This window comes from Procambarus clarkii, chromosome 24, assembly GCF_040958095.1.
Source record: "Procambarus clarkii isolate CNS0578487 chromosome 24, FALCON_Pclarkii_2.0, whole genome shotgun sequence".
Lineage (NCBI taxonomy): Eukaryota > Metazoa > Arthropoda > Malacostraca > Decapoda > Cambaridae > Procambarus > Procambarus clarkii.
The window spans coordinates 18,921,802-18,945,715 of NC_091173.1; the positions used below are offsets into that span (position 1 = coordinate 18,921,802).

General features: G+C 47.5%; 1 protein-coding gene across 3 annotated transcripts in view; it reads left to right on the forward strand.

The window, feature by feature from the left end:
- raw overlaps positions 1-23,914 on the forward strand; it is a 201,156-nt gene that overhangs the window by 74,824 nt on the left and 102,418 nt on the right. The window contains exon 1 of one of the 3 annotated variants that reach the window (XM_045747721.2): positions 8,442-8,800. The exons of the other annotated variants lie outside the window; for them this stretch is intronic. Within the exon in view, the coding sequence (XP_045603677.1) occupies positions 8,773-8,800 (28 nt within the window). The 5' untranslated portion in view covers positions 8,442-8,772. Of the gene's footprint in view, positions 1-8,441; positions 8,801-23,914 lie in introns of those variants that run through there. 3 annotated transcript variants of the gene reach the window in all.

The following is a 23,914-nucleotide window of genomic DNA, read 5'->3' on the forward strand; positions in this document are numbered from 1 at the left end:
CGTCTGTGAAGATGTGTGGTTGTCGGTCTTGAGATGGTTTCCATTTTTTGTTCTATGATTTACCATGCTTTTGCACAGGCTTATATTCTCTTTATTGATATATTCTTATATCAAGTGGATTAAAGTAGTTTCATCCACTTGTTATGTACCACCTCTTCCAAAAAGAATATAAGGCTTTGCAAAAGCATAGTAAATTAGGTTTTGAGAATGTAAGGAGTGACCTTGTGAAACGCATCTCTAGGCACCAGACCAAATATAAAAGTGTGAAAATGAACTTTGGAGAGTTAATTTTTCAACTTCCCCTGGCAGTGAAGAAAACTATAAGAAATATTGAAAAGATTCGAGTTAGAACCTTTAATTTTACCCTTTCGGTCATATCTCAACAACATATGTTTACAAGAAAGACTGCTATATATATATATATATATATATATATATATATATATATATATAAATATATATATATATATATATATATATATATATATATATATATATATATATATATATATAATATAATGAGCTGTCAGTGTCCTCTTTCAGCGCCTTAGTGTGGTGATCCAGAGAGGAAATGCTCACTGCATCCACGGTTCCTGCCCGCCATCTGAGGAGCTGGAGGAACTCTACAACCTGTGACGAGCAGTCTTGTACCCTGCATGTAACAAATGTAACCAATGTTGTAACCCCTTTTTGTGTAATGAAATGTGAATTAAAGTGAGTTTTATATATACACACACATACTAAAAGAATAGAGATGGTAGGAGAACACAATATCAAAGTGTCCAGTGAGGTTCCACAAGGTCTGCTCTGAGTACTCGTTATTTTCTTCTCTGAGGCTATGGGTCCCTACACTTGCACAAAATACCACCTTTTAGGTTTAAATATATATATATATATATATATATATATATATATATATATATATATATATATATATATATATATATATATATATATATATTTTTTTTTTTTTTTTTTGAGGTTATCTTGAGACGATTTCGGGGCTTTTGGTGTCCACGCGGCCCGGTCCTCGACCAGGCCTCCACCCCCAGGAAGCAGCCCGGGACAGCTGACTAACACCCAGGTACCTATTTTACTGCTAGGTAACAGGAGCATAGGGTGAAAGAAACTCTGCCCATTGTTTCTCGCCGGCGCCCGGGATCAAACCCAGGACCACAGGATCACAAGTCCCGCGTGCTGTCCGCTGGGCCGACCGGCTCCCTTAGGTATAAATAGGTTCAGTACTAATTGTAATATCTTAACATACTAAGAAGGGTAGGCTAGGTCGGCATTCTCTATGCAGCATTTCAAGGCAAACCCAAATATTCACAACAAATTAGTATGTAACATGTGCACCCGTTCACATGCCAAACATTGACCACAAGCAAGTGCAAGAACGGGTTGCTTATCGACATTTAGGAAAGAAAGCTTACTATATATATATATATATATATATATATATATATATATATATATATATATATATATATATATATATATATATATATATATATATATATGTGTATATATTATATTTGAAGCAGTGTTTCCTGTAAACCTGTGTAATTGAATACTATACAGCCAAAACCTAAAAAACATAAAGAACATAAAAAAAAAAAAGTTTGGCTTAGGTTAATTGTGTGGGTTGACTTGTGTTTATTGTCCAATACAGATTGGAAGGGGATACAACACGTTTTCAATTAAAGGTTGTAACGTAATGCGTGTTGACAACATGGGCGAAGACTGTATTGCTGATTGGTGTGGTAGACGGTGGTGGGTGTAGGAGGCGCCCCTGGCGTGCTGATGTACTTATGGCCCTTGTTATGTGGTCACTGTTGAGTCTCTTGATTTGATGTGGCCTGCTGTGTGTGTGTGTGTTGTCTGACTGTCTCGGTCTGTATCAGTTTCTCTCTCTCTCTCTCTCTCTCTCTCTCTCTCTCTCTCTCTCTCTCTCTCTCTCTCTCTCTCTCTCTCTCTCTCTCTCTCTCTCTCTCTCTCTCTCTGTGTGTGTGTGTGTGGGGGTTACACCCGTGAGACAATAGTGGATGATGGTATCAGTGGGCAGCTAAACTAGGAGATTGTGTCATGGGGCCAGACACTTGGCATTACCTGGCACTCTTACAGAATTGCCACCTCGTTCTACCTGGAATGTGACGAACCCTCAACATCCTGACTTGGCCTTCGTGCACCGGGTCACTTCTCCTGTGTTAGGGGCTGCTGGGGGATTTGGTCTTGGGGGGTCACCGTGCTAATTCGGGTTTAAGGTCAATTGGCTGGTTTGATCATGGTTTGTGACGTCTGTCTATGCATTTAATATTCGTTGAAGAGGTGACCTTTGTACACTGTCCGGGAGGCTCCTTCAGGTGTCTGGTTAGGCTCCTTCAGGTGTCTGGTTAGGCTCCTTCAGGTGTCTGGTTAGGCTCCTTCAGGTGACCGACGAGGCTCCTTCAGGTGACCGACGAGGGTCTTTCAGGTGACCGACGAGGCTCCTTCAGGTGACCGACGAGGCTCCTTCAGGTGACCGACGAGGCTCCTTCAGGTGACCGACGAGGCTCCTTCAGGTGACCGACGAAGCTCCTTCATGTGACCGACGAGGCTCCTTCAGGTGACCGACGAAGCTCCTTCATGTGACCGACGAGGCTCCTTCAGGTGACCGACGAAGCTCCTTCATGTGACCGACGAGGCTCCTTCAGGTGACCAGTCCAAAGAGGACTGCTCCTCCAGACGGCTTAGCTACACCACCTTCCTTCTCTCTCCCGGAACTCTGTAATCATGTGGGCCCCAGGTGATGCTGGGAAGGAAAGGGTAGGAGGCTGTGACCGTGGGAGAGGAGTGGGATAAGGATGCTGTGACCGTGAGAGATGAGTCAAGAGGCTGTACGTGGAGGAGATGGGGAAGGAGGCTGCATCCTGCAGAGGAGAGGTGTGGCTAAGGTGTTGGGGCGAGGGGGTGAAGGGAGTTTCGATACAAAATATAGAATAAGAAAGGGATCAATTAAGAAAGGGGATGATGGTGAAAAAAAAGAATAGGGAAATGGGTGAACGCAAATCGTAATGAGGAGTTGGAGGTGATGTTCAAGGATGAGGTAGAGGAGGAGGAGGAGGACGAGGACAGGATTTTAAGGATGTGGTGGTGGTGTAATGAACTAGTGAGGTGAGGTAACCGCCAAGGAGTTACGTGGACGGTGACGGGGTCCGTAATTAACCTGTATAATTAGTTAACCCTACATAAGGAGCTTAATGTATTGAGAGTGGGAAAGCTACTGAGGCAAGGCTTCTCTCTCTCTCTCTCTCTCTCTCTCTCGGAAAGAAACTAGACGGGGCCTTCCCAGAGTGAGAATTAGACACCGACCTTTCTCTGAAGATGAGATCAACGGGGAGCAGGTCTACGGGGAGCGGGTCGACGGGGAGCGGGTCGACTGGGAGCGGGTCGACTGGGAGCGGGTCGACTGGGAGCGGATCCACGGGGAGCGGATCCACGGGGAGCAGGTACACTGGGAGCGGGTCGACAGGGAGCGGATCCACGGGGAGTGGGTACACTGGGAGCGGGTCGACAGGGAGCGGGTCGACGGGGAGCGGGTCGAAGGGTTGAGCTCTGGCTCTTTGGTCCCGCCCCTTAACTGTCAATCAACTGGTGTGTGTGTGTGTGTATATATATATATATATATATATATATATATATATATATATATATATATATATATATATATATATAATAATAATATTAATATTATTCTCACTTGGCTACCTATTTCCCTCTCCCCTTTGAATTAGGTAACTGTAGTTGACCTTTTCCTTTATCTGTAATGTGTTTTGTATCTGTGTCTGGCGTTCGCTTCACTCGGTGCTGACGTCAGCCACGCCAGCTTGGGGAGTATCTGATTTTAATTATGCTCTGCCTTGTGTTAGTCTTCAGCTACGCACACGATATCCTAAATACAAATTCTGAAACTGTTCAACTCTCCAACATATTACATGAACGTTGACGATCCTGCTTTCGACGACGACGATTTCGGTCCTTCGTGGACCATTATGAAGTCGATTGTGATGGGAACGAGGGAGGCGCGGGCATTAAGTAAAGCATGACACTAACAAGCAGTAACGCCTCACTGACAATGACACGCAGTAACGCCTGACACAAACAATGTCAGGCGTTATCTCATTGAAGACATGACAGTGTCTTCTGTCATGTTAGGGGGACTCTTTTAATCGTCCTATTGATTGGTCTTCTAAAATAATCCTTGCTGCCTCTACTCTTCGCAGACGCCATCTTGTCGAATCGGCTCTGATACACATCATACACAACATACTCTATCTTGAGGACTGACCGAAACGACGTCGTTTCTTCATCTTCAGGGGCCAGATTCACGAAAGCACTTACGCAAGCACTTACGAACCTGCACATCTTTTCTCAATCTTTGGTGGCTTTGTTTCCAATTATTATAGCTCCGAAGCACCAGGAGGCTGTTTATAATAATAACAACAGTTGAATGGGAAGTTTTCATGCTTGTAAACTGTTTAATAAATGTAACCAAAGCCGTCAAAGATTGAGGAAAGATGTACAGGTTCGTAAGTGCTTGCGTAAGTCCTTTCGTGAATCTGGTCCCTGGTGTGTGGTTTAGCCTTCATATCTCCAGGCCACGTTATTGAGACTCATCGTCTGCATATAAGGAGTAAAATCTTCAGTTCTCCGGAGATAAATGATGTATATAACCCAGGTCAAGCAAGTACTTAGAGCAGGAAGATCCTGCCTTTTGCAATTATTCAGCCACAACGACAAACTCTAGAAAACATTAGAAGAAAACTTGATGAAGATGTTGAATTAACAGCATGTGTGATACCTGTGACCTCCTTAAGTGGTTGCCCGTAATATGAGGTCCAGAGTAACAACAGGTAGAGAGGGGGGGAGGGGAGGACAATATTCAAAGGGATAGCAGGTAGTGGAAAAGTTGACATTCATTTTCATGACAAACTGAATGCAAATAGTAATAGTAAACTAAACGATATCAAGCCCGAGCACAAAGAAAAAAGTCGCTACTCTCATTCTCATATCAGACATAGACGAAAATACAAATCAGATTCCTGTCATCCTTTGCAGATGAAACCAAAGTCAGCACGAGAATGACCGCGGTAGAATGCGGTAAAGAACTACAAGCAGCAATCAGTAGAGTCTACCACAGGTTAACAGGACATAACGCTGAGGTATTCCCGGTATTCAAACATGGACCAAGTCAAGAGCTTAAAGGGAACACAGGATCCAACACGCAGTCTGATCCCATAGTAGGAAAACTTGTCTAGGATTTACAGACGATAATGAAAAACGACCAGACGCTTGTGAGCCTAGCCAGGAGCACGCAGCAGCGTCTAGGAAAATTACAGGCTGGCTTGTGAGAACCTACAAGCCAGGGGAGTCCTCCTCAGTGTTCCTACATGTCAAGTCACTCCTACTTTTCCGCCTTGAATACTGTTCCTCTTTCAGAGCAGGAGACGTATAAGGCACACATTGATACCGCTAGCCGCCTACATTACTGGCTCCGTCTCAACGCACATAATGTTCTCTCTGAAAAGGAGACAAGAGAGATCCCTGGAAACACAAACACAAACTGTCACTATTTTCCGCTTGTTACAACTTGTAATAAAGTTGTTACATCTTGGCTTAACGTGTTTATGACGTATTAGAACGTTGTTACAACTTGCTATATTGGTTGTTATAACTGGTTAGGTGGTGTTAAAACTTGTTCGAACGTTGTAGCAACGTCGTAGTTTGGGTGTGTGTTTGGCGGGATGTCACATAATAAATACATGGGAGATACCGGAAGTCCAGGTCCCAAACATGCACAATAAAATAACATATTAGGGAGGAATTTTAGGGAGGAATTTTAAGGTAGGAAATGCAGCCTACACAGAGTGAAGAGTAGAGGCGCCACAGGTCCATCAGAGAACACTGTTCTCAAAGGCCCACGGCCCTTCAAACTCCTCTCACCAATATAAGAAATATTACACAGAGAAATCACATTATTGTGATATATCTGAACAAATCCACCGAAGCCCTGATGAGGATTCGAACCTGTGTGCTGGGTGTTCGTGGAGCAGTTGACTAGACTGTGCATCCGGGACCAGCCCGTCCTCTAAACAAAAGCCCAAAGTCCATTCCATCCACCCGCCAAACCCCAGCTGTTTATGAATGAAAAAACAGTTTACACACGACTCACAACTGTTGACGTCCGAACACTTCCGGAACAAGTGCTTCGCTGACGATTTTTCGAACTTTTCGAAGTTCGAACCACAACGCTGTAAATGCTTCACCCACGTAATACAAATAATCGGCAACAGAATCTAAACACCTTAACCAGTGCGTAACTATGCACAATATGCTAATATATAATAATATTAATTCATATATGAGAAACGTTCTGTTCTGAATGAGTGTTAAACCTAATGATTGCGTCTTTGGGGTCGACCGCTGGATAGAATGGAATAGGTTGTGGGAACACCCTCCGCATAAGCTCGAACCCCTCATCACGGCTCCAGTGAATTTGTTCACCAAGAAATATTGCCGGAACACAAGTGGAGATTATAAAGAGGCAATTAGACTAAGCTACCACAGGAAGTGGCGAACCAGCTGGGTTATAATGTTCTTGTTTACCTGCAGGCCCCCCCCCCTCAAGCAACAACCTTTGCTAAATAGCTATTTAGCACTATTTAGTTATCGTGCTAAATAGTTATTTAGTACGATAACTAAGCAACAACCTTTGCTAAATAGCTATTTAGCACTATTTAGTTATCGTGCTAAATAGTTATTTAGTACGATAACTAAGCAACAACCTTTGCTAAATAGCTATTTAGCACTATTTAGTTATCGTGCTAAATAGTTATTTAGTACGATAACTAAGCAACAACCTTTGCTAAATAGCTATTTAGCACTATTTAGTTATCGTGCTAAATAGTTATTTAGTACGATAACTAAAATAACTTTAGCACGTTATCGGAATGGAAGTAAGGGCGTACATGGGAGTGAAATATCCAGACTTCCAAGACACTCCTGGTGCGGAGGATAGAGAGTCGAGGGGTGGGGGGGGGGATAGATGAGGGAGAGGTAGGGGTAGAGGTGTAGGTTATGGCAGGACAATGGGGGGAGGGGGGAGCAGGCGGTGTGGTGCGTGTTAGGTGACGTGAAGGAGTGATTGGTGGTTGTGGTGGGAGGGAGGGAATTATCAGAGGAAAGCGCCTGATACCACCGCCATCAGCATTACCACCACAATCAGCACTACCACTACCATCATTAGCACCACCACCACCATTAACACTACCATAATTTATACCACCATCAGCACCACCACCACAATTTACACCATCAGCATCACTATCATTAGCACTACCACCATCAGGACTACCACCACCACCACCTTATGAAACATAAAACTAAGACTGAAAAAGTCCAAAGGCTTACAAGTTTGGCGCCAGAGACAAGAGGCTTAAACTATGAGAATAATCTATTTAAACTAAATCTCTCAACCCTAGACGATAGAAGGAGCAGAGGGGATATGATCACAACATACAAGATACTGAGGGGGAATAGATAAGGGTATAGCCTCTTCAAATTGAGAGAAAGTAGGACAAGAGAACACAGGTGGAAACTGGAAATTGAGCCGAAGGAATGTAAGGAAATACTCGTATAACACTGTGTATTTTAGTAAACAAGTGGAAGGCGCAGAAAGTTGTGGAAGCCACTTCCATTCAGAGGTTTAAAGCTGGATTCCACAAAGAATTAGAACGTTAAAATAGTTAAATTTGAAAGCAACAGATAGAAGAAGGCAAATAGGAGGGGGGTATATAGAGCTAAACCTCACTCTACGCCCCGTAGACATTGCCAGGCCAGCTCCACCACCAGCAGCAGCAGCAGCAGCAGCACATTCAGCACCACCAGCACCCCGCTCTGCCAGCATGCTCAGCCATACTACACATGCGCCACTCTCTATTGACCTTTTAGCACGAGCCGAGCAAGGTGAACCGCACAGGTGGTGCTCTCAGTTGCCGCACGCCGCCACACCACCCGGTGCTTCTGGCCCTCGCCGAGGCTAATTAGCCAGGAAAATGTGCAAACAGTAGCACAAGCCGAGCATGTTTTGCGTCTTTCCTGCCGCCTCGGGTTTCAGGTTCGTTGGTGGCAATAATACGCAGGGAAGTGAGAGTTGGTCCTGGTCCCCCTCCTGTATCCCCCACCCCACACACACCGCCGCCTCCCATTGGCTGACAGCTACGTAATAGTCCTGTGATTGGTAGCCGCTGACGCCATCCCGTCTCTTATTGGTCGATGATGATGTCATTGGTTATTTCTCTGTTCCCCCGAGCGCGGAGTTCGTGTTGTTGTTGTTTTTGTGTTTGAGACGTCGCGAGGTGTGCAAAAGTTTCTCAACGGGATTAGAAAATCAGGCGTGGGGCGCCCGGCACGTGTGACTCCTCCGGCGGGTAATACTTGGCCGGATTATTAGTGCGTATTAGTGGTGGTGCCGCGCGTCACGGCTGCTGGTGCTGACGGGTGTCACGCACACGCGATGTGACACCACCGCTGGCACCGCTGGCAGCGTCACCATGACACCACCGCTGGCACCATGACACCACCGCTGGCACCATGACACCACCGCTGACACCATGACACCACCGCTGACACCACTACCACCACCACTCCTATCCCGGGGCGAGTGGCTGTATGTAGATTAGCATCTGGCGCACCACTCTCCACCCTCCCGTCAGTCACCCTTGACATGTTGACATGTCTGGCCCATCCTCCTCAACTCCCGGTAATGTGCACACCGGGATGTGTGTGTGTGCGCGTGTGCGTGTGTGCGTTTGCGTGTGTGTGCGCGTGCGTGGCTGAGAGCTAGGGAGAGTCCTCTACATACGTGATCTGATCATGGCTTAAAATGTCCAGTGTGTTACTAAGTCTTCTACTTTATCTATTTATTTATTATTATTCATTATTATTTTTCCATTGCAATAATATATAACTATTAAAAGGTTTTATTCTATATATAATCTAAATATGATTGAAGTATAAACATGACATAGTGATAGGAAATGCTCCAAAGTGTACCCCCCCCCTTCCCTCCACTACCCCCCCCCCACCTCCCCTTCTTTAATTTATTTTTGGGATGTGTTTACCTCGTAGAGCAGACAACTGTACTTCATTGTTTGGTCGCTGTTGTTTGTGTGTGTTTTATGTGACTTGATATATTGATCACGTCTTTTGAGTGTATCATTGTTTGGGCCCGTGTGTGTGTGTGTGTGTGTGTGTGTGTGTGTGTGTGTGTGTGTGTGTGTGTGTGTGTGTGTGTGTGTGTGTGTGTGTGTGTGTGTGTACACCCCCGCATGGTCGTGAGTGAGTGAGTGCAGCCATATGGTTGGGATTGAAGAGTAGAACTGTTGACATCTACTTCAGGTAGACTAGAGGTCACAATGTCTACTCTCCAGCCCTGACTTACTACTCTATATTCCCAACTTACTCCTGCCTCTCCCCCCCCCCTTCCCCCAGACCTGCCGCCCCTCCCCTTCCTCTCTTCCCACTATCATATCTTTCTCTCTCTCTCTCTCTCTCTCTCTCTCTCTCTCTCTCTCTCTCTCTCTCTCTCTCTCTCTCTCTCTCTCTCTCTCTCTCTCTCTCTCTCTCTCTCTCTCTATACCCCTCCTCCCTCCTCCCCCCCCCACCGACCAAGATAAAAACAGTAATATTTGGCAAAGCTCACGTTTTATTTAATCGCTGATGTCATGCCAAAGCCAGTTTTTTTCTCCTCGTTTTTACTTAGTGATTGCTTTCGCCTGTGTGTTTGTTGAGGGGCAGGAGGACGACGCCAGGGTGTTTATCTAACAGTTGTTTTGGCCGTGTTTAGTGATAAAGGTTATCGCTTGCTGTCAAGAATGTTCAGTTTTGTTGTGGCCTTATGATTGCATAGGAATTTTGATAGTGTGTGTGTGTGTGTGTGTGTGTGTGTGTGTGTGTGTGTGTGTGTGTGTGTGTGTGTGTGTGTGTGTGTGTGTGTGTATTTCCAATTTGTATCTGCAGAATCGCGCTATTAGCTCTTGGACCCCGCCTTTCTAATCAAGTTTAGTTTTCCTCTGTTATGTCTACTGCATATATGTCTCTTACACACGCACACAGACATCATTCCCCAGGAAGCAGCCCCCGTATCAGCTGTCTAACTCCCAGGTACCTTTTTACTGTTAGGTGAACAAGAGCATCAGGGTGAAAGAAACTGTGCCCATTTGTTTCTGTCGAGGATCGAACCCGAGCCCCTTAGAACTATGACCCCAGAGCGTTGTTCGCTCAGCTGTGAGGCCCCCCCCCCCACTCACTCACTGTACTCACATAGATAGCCTGGCCGTTCTCTAGATTGGCCACAAGGTGCAAAACGTCACGTCCTAACCTAACCATCAACACAACCACCCAACCAACCCACCTACCCTAACCAAACCAAACCAAACCTAACCTTACCTAACCTAACCTAACGAAACCAAACCAAGCCAAACCAAACCAAACCATACCATACCATACCATACCATACCATACCATACCATACCATACCATACCATACCATCAACACAATCACCCAACCCACCCACCTAACCTAACCATCAACACAACCACCCACCTAACCTAACCATCAACACAACCACCCACCTAACCTAACCAACCGATGCAGAGGAAGCGTGAATGTGTAATAAGCCGTTAGTGTTCCTAGCACGTTGCAGTTTGGTCCGTGGGTCACCATAACGACCCATTAACGAGGTACTATAGTAGGGAGGAGGACAGGTTGTGTAACGACTGGTGTGTTGTGTGTACCGCCATAGTCCTTCGCTGTCATGGTGGTAGTTGGTTGGTCACCCCCCCCCCCTCCCTTTACCTCGTGCATCTTCATTACACTTACGAGAGTTGAACTCTTTAACATTTATTCTGTGAGCGCTCCGGTAATGTGGCCAAGTCTTCCCGACAACACAATGGCGGCCTTACTCAGCGTGTGCTCTCAGCGTGTGTTCTCAGCGTGTGTTCTCTCGTGTGTTCCCTCTGTTGCTTGGTGTTGCTTGAGAACCCCGTCACGCTCCAGGGCGCTCCTTGCGGCAGCTCCTTAAGTAACGGAGCACCGGCCGTAGCGCCGGGTTAGGCTGTCTGCTTAACAACCTTGGTGGTTGTTCAACCCGTTCTCGCAAATTTAATAAGTCAATATTGACTTATTAAATATGTGCATAGGTGACATACTTAACATAATAGATACCCTTAAAAAGATTCATAGAAAACACCGACCTTACCTAACCTACTTAGTATGTTAAGATAAGCATCTTATTGCTTCGTAATTACAATTATTACCTAACCTATAATAGGTATAGGTTAAGTAATAATTGTAATTACGAAGCAATAAGATGCTTATCTTAAGATACTAACAAGGTTAGGTAAGGTCGGTGTTTTCTATGAATCTTTTTAAGGGTATCTATTATGTTTAGTATATCACCTATGCACGTAGTTAATAAGTCAATATTGACTTTACGAATTTGCGAGAACGGGTTGGGTTGTTAGAGTTGGCGTCTGTAACGTGTTGTTGTAGAGGGTAGTTATGAGACTACAGGGTAGAGGAGCCTCTATCAGCCCCGGGGATAATTGCTCTGGCACAAATGTCATTGTACCAGTTTGTTCCATTGTTCTTGCTGCATTCTTGGCGAGAATTGTGTTGTGTGTTTTGTCCTGCAGCTATCATTCCTTCCTCCTCCTTATAGAGACCCACAGGTCTCTACTCTTGGTTTCTAGTAGTCTCTTAGTTTCTATGCTACGGGTTAGGCAGCACGTAGCAGCTGTCTAACTCCCAGGTACCTATTTACTGCTAGGTAACTGGTGCATCAGGGTTAAGGAAACTCTGCCCATCTGTCTTCGCCGGGTACGGAGATCGAACCCCGGTCCCTAGGTGCACTAGTCTAGAGCGCTGTCCACTCGGCCACCCAGTCCCAGCATGTGTGTGTGTGTGTATGTATGTATATTCACCTCAGCTTGGACGGGTTCTATCCATCGGTATGGCAACAGCTTCTGTTCCTGCAGGGTCGGCGTTCGATCCCCCAGCTTCTGCATTAGGTCGTCATATTGCAGATTTGGAATCATTCTTGTTTGCCTTCTGCGCATATCCGTGTTAGGAATTCCATTATCTTATTTCTGGTCAAGCCCGCGGTTGATGCGCACACTGTGCTTCCTGTATGCGCCAGTGTGCCTTCCTGTTGTGATTGCAAGCTTGAACGCACGTATGAGTCTTCGTGTATGCACGTATGAATGTCTGTGCACACTCCAGTACACGTGCATCCACATGTGGGTGAGCGTGCGCGCATGTATGAGCACGCCTGCGCGCACCAGGGGGCATATAATACCCCAGTGACATAACCCAAGCTGAGCAAATATAAAGCGTATATTTTACGCCGGTCGTCAAGGACAGAGTTATGAACATGAATGCGGGGATTTTAGCTCTTAACGTCATTGAATAATCGACTTGACTATTGCCACGTTCTTCAGCTCAGGGAGAGAGAGAGAGAGAGAGAGAGAGAGAGAGAGAGAGAGAGAGAGAGAGAGAGAGAGAGAGAGAGAGATAGATAGATAGATAGATATATATATGTTGTTGTTGTTGTTTAAGGTTCAGCTACTGGGAACAAACGTTCCAAGTAGCACGGGCTATGGTGAGCCCGTAGTGGACTGAACCTGGCACAGGAGCGGGGCAGTAACTGAATTGAGAGAGATATATGCGCTTCCTTTTATGGGAGTAATATCGGGAGGGAGTAATGGGTGTTAATGGGTGTTGCAAGTGGAAGATTTCCTTTAAATGTTCTCTGAATGGGACGATTAGACGGGTACGGCTTGCAACGGAAGCAGGAGGCACGTGTTGATGAGGTCGTTACAGGTGTTATTGGCTTGAAGGTCTAGTGGAAGGAAGAGGCACATGTTGATATTGGAGATGTCTGGGGGCAGGTGTTGTACGTTTGAAGGTCTTTTGTTTTGTTTTTGTGTGATAAGTTTTTTTTATTTTGCAGGGCGGGGGCGGGGCGGGGGCGGGGCGGGGCGGGGGCGGGGCGGGGCGGCCCTAGTCAAGGTTTGTGGGATGTCCCCCCCCCCCCGGCCCCCACTTCCCCCCCACCCTGGCAGCGTGTGAAGAGTGATCGGGTAATATTTTTATTGACCCTGAATTGGTAAAGTTGCGAGTGTGTGTGTGTGTGTGTGTATTCACCTAGTTGTGCTTGCAGGGGTTGAGCTTCGGCTCTTTGGTCCCGCCTCTCAACTATCAATCAACCGGTGTACAGATTTCTGCGTTTGTGTGTACGTTCTTTCTTCTTGTAAAATTGGGCTTCTTGGATTCCGCCTTTCTAAGCCCTTATAGTCGTCAAAAAAGTACCCGGCCCATCCTCCTAAGATGAAGGTACTTGCAGTAACTATGTAGAGGAAAGTACCAATATGTCGTGATGGACCACAAGGCAGTAGACTTTTCTATTGTTGAATTTGAACAAACCGGAGGCTAGACTTGATGCACGCTTTCTTAGGCCTAATATATATGTGCTATTCTAGGCCTAGACATATTTAAGCTTGGTTTCTAGCTTTATATTCCGAAGTCTATCCAAATAATAGTACACAAAGTGGTATACTGGAGCTCCAGTGCTACATATCGGTCCTCTCCACCCAATTGTTACCACACAGTACTAGGCTTTCAGGAATCACGGTTGTTAATACCGTGATTCCTGGTCTGCGTGATTTCAGTCATGTCTGCTTCTGTAACCGTGGATGGAGCTGCCTTCTGCTGCCTTCTGCTGCCTTCTGCTGCCTTCTGCTGCCTTCTGCTGTCTTCTACTGTCTTCTACTGTCTTATGCTGCCTTCTCGTCTACTGATATTCGCTAACAGACGAGTGAAAGCCACTATCGCCTGTCCCTTTGTCACCATCCTGTTGGTCATGAGCTGGAGGGAGGCGGGGAACGGGGAGAGACAGGGGGTAGGGGGGTTAACTGGAAGGAATAGGGGGGAGAGGGAAAGAGGGATAGTAGAGAGAGGGATAGCAAGCGAGGGAGGCCGACCAGCCGAAGCAGATGTGTGTATTTGCCGGCCTTGCCCCCCCCCCCCTCCCCGCTTTTAATATCATCTTTGTCGACGCCCATATTGACGCCCACACCTGCCACAATACACCTGCCGTCATGGATCTCTGATGCAGTACATCTGGCTGTTGCAAATACAATACTATCTGCAATTACCAGAATCTACTAGGAAATGATTTTTTGAAAAGGTAAGGTAAGGTGGACGCCGGTTTTCACCTCACGCGAGGTGACAGGCGGGGGGCACCTGGTTGACGGGGGGCACCTGGTTGACGGGGGCACCTGGTTGACGGGGGCACCTGGTTGACGGTGGGCACCACGTCCTCTTGTATGTCGTGGGTGACCCTCCCCCCTCCCTTTACCTCCCGGGCTGTGGTTGGTTGGTCACTTTTACTTGCTGGGTTGTGATTGGTTCTCCATACTCGTCATCACCAGATGGTGCTCTTGATATCCAAATGTGTCATTATACCGCAGGCGCGCGTTCACACTGTTCCAGCGCGTTCTGGAGCGCGTTCTCCTGGAGCGCACAATTACGCGAGCATTGTGAACTCTTTAAGGAGAACGCTATAAACGCCTCCGAAAGGTACTTGATCATCCTGGCTGTGATTCCAAGGTCAGACTGCGAAGTCTGTCTGATAGAATAAGCATAGAATAGGTATTGATCGAATAGGTACTCACCTGCTGTATGAAATTGGCATAATGTATGTTGGCAATACACCAGGTGGCCCAACCTGCCACCTGCCAGCCTGCCACCTGATGTTAAGGGCTGGCAGCTGGTCGCGACCAGGCTCGACCAGTTCTGTGTCCCCCGGAGGCGTTCTCGACGACCCCCTCCAGCGGCACAGGTGACCCCTATATTTGGGGTCAAGGTCATCCAGGCAGCCTCGCTCACCCTGATAACACTTGAACCGACTCAAGTTCTCGTCAGCTGATCGAAATCAACAAAGCCCCCGTGTGATCCGTTTGACTTATAGGTCGGTTGGACGTCCTCGTCTACTCTTTATCATTCTATACATGGGTATACATAGTATGCATACACGCGCTAAAATATATTAGACGCGTGTTTACACTGCATGTTGTGTATGAGGACTGTTCTCACCATTTCCTGACTCATTCTATTTCTGGCAAACAAAAGATTGCCTCTCAAAACAGGTTGGAGCTAAATTCGATTTCCAGGCAGCGGGAAACGTTAGGGCACGCCTGATGCCTCTGTTTACCCGGGAGGTGAATGGGTACCTGGGAGTTTGGCAGCTGTTGCGGATTGCATCCTGTGGGGAAGGTCAGTCTTTAGCCTGTAAGGAGACCCTAAGGGGACTTCCCGCGCTCAACAAGGGGGCTTCCCGCGCTCAACAAGGGGGCTTCTCGCGCTCAACAAGGGGCTTCCCGCGCATAACAAGGGGGCTTCCCGCCCTCAACAAGGGGCTTCCCGCGCTCAACAAGGGGGCTTCCCGCGCTCAACAAGGGGCTTCCCGCGCTCAACAAGGGGGCTTCCTGCGCTCAACAAGGGGGCTTCCCGCGCTCAACAAGAGGGCTTCCCGCGCTCAACAAGAGGGCTTCCCGCGCTCAACAAGGGGGCTTCTCGCGCTCAACAAGGGGCTTCCCGCGCATAACAAGGGGGCTTCCCGCCCTCAACAAGGGGCTTCCCGCGCTCAACAAGGGGGCTTCCCGCGCTCAACAAGGGGCTTCCCGCGCTCAACAAGGGGGCTTCCTGCGCTCAACAAGGGGGCTTCCCGCGCTCAACAAGAGGGCTTCCCGCGCTCAACAAGGGGGCTTCCCGCGCTCAACAAGGGGGCTTCCCGCGCTCAACAAGAGGGCTTCCCGCGCTCAACAAGGGGGCTTCCCGCGCTCAACAAAGGGAGACCAAACGTAAACATGCAAATCCCGTGAGTTGCGGAGGCTGTGAGAGTGACGATTGAGAGGCGGGACCGAGGAGCTGAAGCTCAACGCCCGCGAGCACAAGTAGGTGAGTACCCGCTGGCACGCCCACACCCGGTCGCCTAAAGAAGAGATGATGATTGCGTAGGGCGCCCACGCCGGCCACTCACCCTGCTAGTGTGGGCGTGGGCGCGGTTCTTATGTGGGCACTACTGTTGAGTAACGAGGGCGTGGTGGTGGTGGTGGGATGGTGGTAGTGGGATGGTGGTAGTGTTGACGACTGTGGTAATAGCGATGAGTGCAGTGATTGTGATAACACTGGTATGGATTGTGATGATTGTAAGAGGAATAAGAGTTTGGAGTGGCATGTAGACTTGTGGTGTGGGTTACCTGGGTGTGGTAGTGTGGGTTTACGTGGTTGTGGTTGTGGTAGTGCTGGTGTTTGTGGTAGTAACAGTGGTGGCTGGTGTTCGGCCGACGGTGACAATATTTTACGCATTAGAACAATGCCTTAAAAAAGGCGAGGTGTTAGTATAGATTAAAGCTCCTTAATCATACACACAGGCCTCGAGAGGTTAGGCGGGTTGATTGGGTTCGTCAGTGTTGGCTGGAGGTGGAGGGTTGTCACCTGTGTATAGCCGCGGGTGACCTGTGTATGGCCGCGGGTGACCTGTGTATGGCCGCGGGTGACCTGTGTATGGCCGCGGGTGACCTGTGTATGGCCGCGGGTGACCTGTGTATGGCCGCGGGTGACCTGTGTATGGCCGCGGGTGACCTGTGTATGGCCGCGGGTGACCTGTGTATGACCGCGGGTGACCTGTGTATGGCCGCGGGTGACCTGTGTATGACCGCGGGTGACCTGTGTATGACCGCGGGTGACCTGTGTATGACCGCGGGTGACCTGTGTATGACCGCGGGTGACCTGTGTATGGCCGCGGGTGACCTGTGTATGACCGCGGGTGACCTGTGTATGACCGCGGGTGACCTGTGTATGACCGCGGGTGACCTGTGTATGACCGCGGGTGACCTGTGTATGACCGCGGGTGACCTGTGTATGACCGCGGGTGACCTGTGTATGACCGGAGTCAATACATATTACCCAGCCTATTTTCCTGGTACTCACCTAATAGTGCTTGCGGGGGTTGAGCTCTGGCTCTTTGGCCCCGTCTTTCAACTGTCAATTTACTGGTGTACAGATTCCTGAGCCTACTGGGCTCTATCATACCTACATAGTGGCGCGTGTGTGTGTGTGTGTACACTTTGGTGCACCTCACCTGAACTCTCTTTCCCCCTCCTTGTAACTCCCCTCTGTTTCCCACCCAGGTGGTACTCCCTGAATCATCCACGGACGGTGTCAAATGTTTTTTGAGGGTCATGGACTTCGCCTTTTGGCCGCTTTCCCGTGCACTATTGACTCTCCCTCCAACTCTGCCCAATCACTTGGGGTGGACGGTAGGGCGACGGTCTCGCTTCATGCAGGTCGGCGTTCAATCCCCGACAGTCCACATGTGGTTGGGGACCATTCCTTCCCCCCCCCCCCCCCCGTCCCATTCCCAAATCCTTATCTTGACCCCCTTCCCAGTGCCCCCTTTGTCTGTCTGTCTGTCTGTCTGTCTTTCGCTCGCTCGCTCGCGCACAGAAACTCTGACACGTGTTTTCATAATTCTTCCCAACTCTGCTTAAGATGGTGTGTAACTATACGCTGACCATCACACACACAAACACCACCCTTATCTTTGCTGACTCGTGTCCTGCTTCCGCCGCTAAACTGCAGGTTTTCCTTCCTGGGCGAGAAGAGTATGGCCTGCTCCACCCAGGAGGAGGAGGCGGCGGCCCAGCACCAGGGCGCCCAGGGCAGAGGCGGGACCCTGGCAGCGTCGCAGTAGCCAGGCGCACGAGCAAAAACACAGGATTTGGCGCCGAATCAAAAACAAGAAGTGTTTCAGCATGACCAAATTGTTACAAGCTTCATTCATCACACTGTTCGGTGGACGAGGTTCGTTCGTAAATGACACATTCTGAAGTCTGAACTTTAAATAAAGCCTTTAGCACTAGACTTCGAAAGAGACCGATTGCTGGAGTGTGGATGACGCGCTTCTCTAGCGAAGATCTTCCTGGCTGGTCAGTTTAGTGGGGACCGTCAAGGCTTAACTCGGTCCTCATCCATATGTGACTCAGGACCGGACTTGGCAAACATAATGTTTATGTTACACACACACACATATATATCCTATACAACGGCGCATTGAGTGCTACGCTCCTCACAAACAGTCGCGTTGATCCCACATGACGGAGAAGTTGAGCATAAGCAATCGGACTAATCCCGTGCACGGAGCAGCCATCAGGAACTAGAGGGGGACCGGCCCGAGGGACGGTGCCGTCACACAGCTCTTGGCAGGGTCACAAGACAGGGTCAGCGAGCAGCAGCAGCAGCAGCAGCAGGCATCTCTCGCAAGACGGCGGAGGTAAACACAACGATGAGGTAATGCACGGGGAGTGAGGCTCTTGTGGTGTCCGCTTGTGTGTGTGTGTCCCCTTGTGTGTGTGTGTGTGTGTGTCCGCTTGTGTGTGTGTCCGCTTGTGTGTGTGTCCGCTTGTGTGTGTGTCCGCTTGTGTGTGTCCCCTTGTGTGTGTGTGTCCGCTTGTGTGTGTGTGTGTGTATGTCCCCTTGTGTGTGTGTGTGTGTGTGTCCGCTTGTGTGTGTGTGTGTGTCCGCTTGTGTGTGTGTGTGTGTGTGTGTGTCCGCTTGTGTGTGTGTGTGTGTGTGTGTCCGCTTGTGTGTGTGTGTGTGTGTGTGTGTGTGTGTGTGTGTGTGTGTGTGTGTCCGCTTGTGTGTGTGTGTGTGCCCGCTTGTGTGTGTGTGTGTGTATTCACCTAGTTGTATTCACCTAGCTGTGTTTGCGGGGGTTGAGCTTTGCTCTTTCAGCCCGCCTCTCAACTGTTTACTAATTTTTGTTTCACACTACACCACACACACACACCAGGAAGCAGCCCGTGACAGCTGACTAACTCCGAGGTACCTATTTACTACTAGATAACAGGGGCATTCAGGGTGAAAGAAACTTTGCCCATTTTGTTTCTGACTGGTGCGGGAATCGAACCCGCGCCACAGATTCACGAGTCCTGCGCGCTATCCACCAGGCTACCAGTGTGTACTCACCTATTTGTACTCACCTATTTGTGCTTGCAGGATCGAGCATTGACTCTTGGATCCCGCCTTTCCAGCTATCGGTTATTTACAACAATGACTCCTGTCCCATTTCCCTATCATACCTAGTTTTAAAAGTATGAATAGTATTTGCTTCCACAACCTGTTCCCCAAGTGCATTCCATTTTTCCACTACTCTCACGCTAAAAGAAAACTTCCTAACATCTCTGTGACTCATCGCAGTTTCCAGTTTCCACCCATGTCCCCTCGTTCTGTTATTATTACGTGTGAACATTTCATCTATTTCCACTTTGTCAATTCCCCTGAGTATTTTATATGTCCCTATCATATCTCCTCTCTCCCTTCTTTTCTCTAGTGTCGTAAGGTTCAGTTCCTTCAGCCGCTCTTCATATCCCATCCCTCGTAACTCTGGGACAAGCCTCGTCGCAAACCTCTGAACCTTCTCCAGTTTCTTTATGTGTTTCTTCAGGTGGGGGCTCCATGATGGCGCGGCATACTCTAAGACTGGTCTCACGTAGGCAGTGTAAAGCGCCCTAAAAGCCTCCTCATTTAGGTTTCTGAATGAAGTTCTAATTTTCGCCAGTGTAGAGTACGCTGCTGTCGTTATCCTATTTATATGTGCCTCAGGAGTTAGATTAGGTGTCACATCCACTCCCAGGTCTCTTTCTCGAATCGTTACAGGTAGGCTGTTCCCCTTCATTGTGTACTGTCCCTTTGGTCTCCTGTCACCTGATCCCATTTCCATAACTTTACATTTACTGGAGTTAAACTCCAGTAGCCATTTCCCTGACCATCTCTGCAGCCTGTTTAAGTCCTCTTGGAGGATCCTACAATCCTCGTCTGTCACAACTCTTCTCATTAATTTTGCGTCATCCGCAAACATTGACATGTATGATTCCACTCCCGTAAACATATCATTTACGTAAATTAGAAAGAGGATTGGTCCCAGCACCGATCCTTGAGGTACTCCACTTGTTACTGTTCGCCAGTCCGACTTCTCGCCCCTTACCATTACCCTCTGGCTCCTTCCTGTTAGGTAGTTCTTCACCCATACTAGGGCCTTTCCGCTTACTCCTGCCTGCCTCTCAAGTTTGTATAGCAGTCTCATGTGCGGTACTGTATCAAAGGCCTTTTGGCAGTCAAGAACTGCCTTATCCTTGTTACTTTATCATAGAATTCTGTGTGTGTGTGTGTGTGTGTGTGTGTGTGTGTGTGTGTGTGTGTGTGTGTGTGTGTGGGGGGGGGTCTCTTTTTGGTAGTGACGTTATGGGGCCGGTAACGTAACCGGATGACTTGATGATAACTCTCGCGCCCAAGAAACTCAACTGTTGGACAATTTTATGTCAATTTACTGTCCGTGAAGCAGCGGCCTTCGGGAAGAAGTCATCCTGGTCGCTGGCGTGATGTTTGTTATTAGCATGTAGTAGTTTGCCGCTTCTGGTGCGTTGAGCTAGGTGTGTCCAGCCGGGCGGAGCACATCGTGGCTTTCATCGCTAATTAGTAGGCTCTCTAGTTGAAAATTTAAATTGAAATAAGTTTATTGAGGTAAAATACACACAAAGGGATGAGGTAGCTCAAGCTATTCTCACCCCGTTCAGTACATCGTGTTAATACATACATAGATAGGCTCTCTAGTGTTTATATGTTATTTGCAGAAACTGCGGTCCTCATGTGAACCCAATTGAAATCCAATTGATAATAGGATAAAAATCTAATTTAGGACATCTGTTGATGGTTTCACAGATTCGTGCCTATTTTCAGTTTTGAGTCGGTGATGGACCGAAGGCCTCTCAACCGCGGAAAGGTTGTTAGGGCCACACCAAGAGGTTTCTGACCAACCAGCAAGTATACTTAGGGCTTGAACCCGGGTCATGGTGTGGTGGGCGAGAGAGGGGCTGGTGCCTAGCAACTCTGTAACAACCATTTAAAGAGTTTCTCTTCATCTTTCCGCTCTTCTTCAAACGTTATCTGAATGACCTTTGGTGTGTGTGTGTGTGTGGGGGGGGGGGGTGTTATACCCACGTGGCGCTCGCCTTGTATGAATATGTATGTTTACTTTAAGAGCGGTATTCATAGCACGGGGGGTTACTCTCTTGTTTGTGGGTCATTCATTTCTCTCTCTCTCTCTCTCTCTCTCTCTCTCTCTCTCTCTCTCTCTCTCTCTCTCTCTCTCTCTCTCTCTCTCTCTCTCTCTCTCTCTCTCTCACTTTGATGCTAATATCGTTGGCAGCAGCATCTGTTATCTATCTCAAGATTTCTCAACAGAGGTATTCCAAATTTTCCTTCCTGCCCTCTTTACGTTTTTTTTTGTTTTGTTGTGTGTTTTTTTGCTGTTTGAGCATTTCTTAGTAGTGAGTGGTGTAGGGAATTGTTTACTACATATATTAAGTGTTGATGTAATCACGGCGGACTCCACTCTACGCCAGGGAAAGGTGCCTGTGTGTGTGTGTGTGTGTGTGTGTGTGTGTGTGTGTGTGTGTGTGTGTGTGTGTGTGTGTGTGTGTGTGTGTGTGTGCCTGTGTGTGTGTGTGTACTCACCTATATGTACTCACCTATATGTGCTTGCAGGATCGAGCATTGACTCTTGGATCCCGCCTTTCTAGCTATCGGTTGTTTACAGCAATGACTCCTGTCCCATTTCCCTATCATACCTAGTTTTAAAAGTATGAATAGTATTTGCTTCCACAACCTGTTCCCCAAGTGCATTCCATTTTTCTACTACTCTCACGCTAAAAGAAAACTTCCTAACATCTCTGTGACTCATCTGAGTTTCCAGTTTCCACCCATGTCCCCTCGTTCTGTTATTATTACGTGTGAACATTTGATCTATTTCCACTTTGTCAATTCCCCTGAGTATTTTATATGTCCCTATCATATCTCCTCTCTCCCTTCTTTTCTCTAGTGTCGTAAGGTTCAGTTCCTTCAGCCGCTCTTCATATCCCATCCCTCGTAGCTCTGGGACAAGCCTCGTCGCAAACCTCTGAACCTTCTCCAGTTTCTTTATGTGTTTCTTCAGGTGGGGGCTCCATGATGGCGCGGCATACTCTAAGACGGGTCTCACGTAGGCAGTGTAAAGCGCCCTAAAAGCTTCCTCATTTAGGTTTCTGAATGAAGTTCTAATTTTCGCCAGTGTAGAGTACGCTGCTGTCGTTATCCTATTTATATGTGCCTCAGGAGTTAGATTAGGTGTCACATCCACTCCCAGGTCTCTTTCTCGAATCGTTACAGGTAGGCTGTTCCCCTTCATTGTGTACTGTCCCTTTGATCTCCTGTCACCTGATCCCATTTCCATAACTTTACATTTACTGGTGTTAAACTCCAGTAGCCATTTCTCTGACCATCTCTGCAGCCTGTTTAAGTCCTCTTGGAGGATCCTACAATCCTCGTCTGTCACAACTCTTCTCATTAATTTTGCGTCATCTGCAAACATCGACATGTATGATTCCACTCCTGTAAACATATCATTTACGTAAATTAGAAAGAGGATTGGTCCCAGCACCGATCCTTGAGGTACTCCACTTGTTACTGTTCGCCAGTCCGACTTTTCGCCCCTTACCATTACCCTCTGGCTCCTTCCTGTTAGGTAGTTCTTCACCCATACTAGGGCCTTTCCGCTTACTCCTGCCTGCCTCTCAAGTTTGTATAGCAGTCTCATGTGCGGTACCGTATCAAAGGCCTTTTGGCAGTCAAGAAATATGCAGTCTGCCCAGCCTTCTCTGTCCTGCCTTATCCTTGTTACTTTATCATAGAATTCTAAAAGGTTTGTTAGGCATGATTTCCCTGTCCAGAACCCATGTTGGTGCTTGTTTACAAACCCAATGCTCTCCAGGTGCTCAACAAGTCTTAGCCTAATTATTCTTTCAAGTATTTTGCAGGGGATGCTTGTCAGTGATACGGGTCTATAGTTAAGTGCCTCCTCCCTATCCCCCTTTTTGAAAATCGGTACGACATTTGCCTCCTTCCAGCAACTGGGCAATTCTCCCGACATAAGTGACTCATTGAAGATCATTGCCAGAGGCACGCTGAGAGCCTGCGCTGCCTCTTTAAGTATCCACGGTGATACTTTGTCTGGTCCAACAGCTTTATTTGCATCCAGTGTTGTCAACTGTTTCATTACATCCTCTGCTGTCACCTCTATATCTGATAGTCTTTCATCTTGGGTAATCTCTTCTAACAATGGGAGCTGCTCAGGCTCGGTAGTGAACACTCCATGGAATTTTGCATTCAGTACCTCGCAGATTTCCTTGTCGCTTTCTGTATATGCCCCTTCTGTTTTCCTCAGTCTTGTCACTTGGTCATTTACCGACATCTTCCTTCTTATATGGCTATGTAGTAATTTTGGTTGCTTTTTCGCTTTGACTGCAATATCGTTCTCATAATTTCTTTCCGACACTCGTCTTATGTTAATGTAATCATTCCTAGCTCTGTTACATCTAATCCTGTTGTCCTCTGTCCTTTGTCTTCTGTACTTCCTCCACTCCCTCCTGCTTCTCACCTTTGCTTCCTGACACTGTCTATTAAACCATGGGTTATTATATTCCCTCCTGCTTTTTTCCTTTATTGTTGGAATAAATCTATCTTCAGCCTCCTTGCATTTCAATATGACTTGGTTCATCATACCTTGCACTGTTTTTCCTCTAAGTTCTTCCTCCCACTGCACTTCTCCCAGGTAGTCCCTTATCCTTCTGTAGTCCCCTTTTCTGTAATCAAGTCTCCTTTCCCGCACCTCTTGTCCTTTGGTCACAATTTTAAGCTCCATCATGTAGTCAAAGG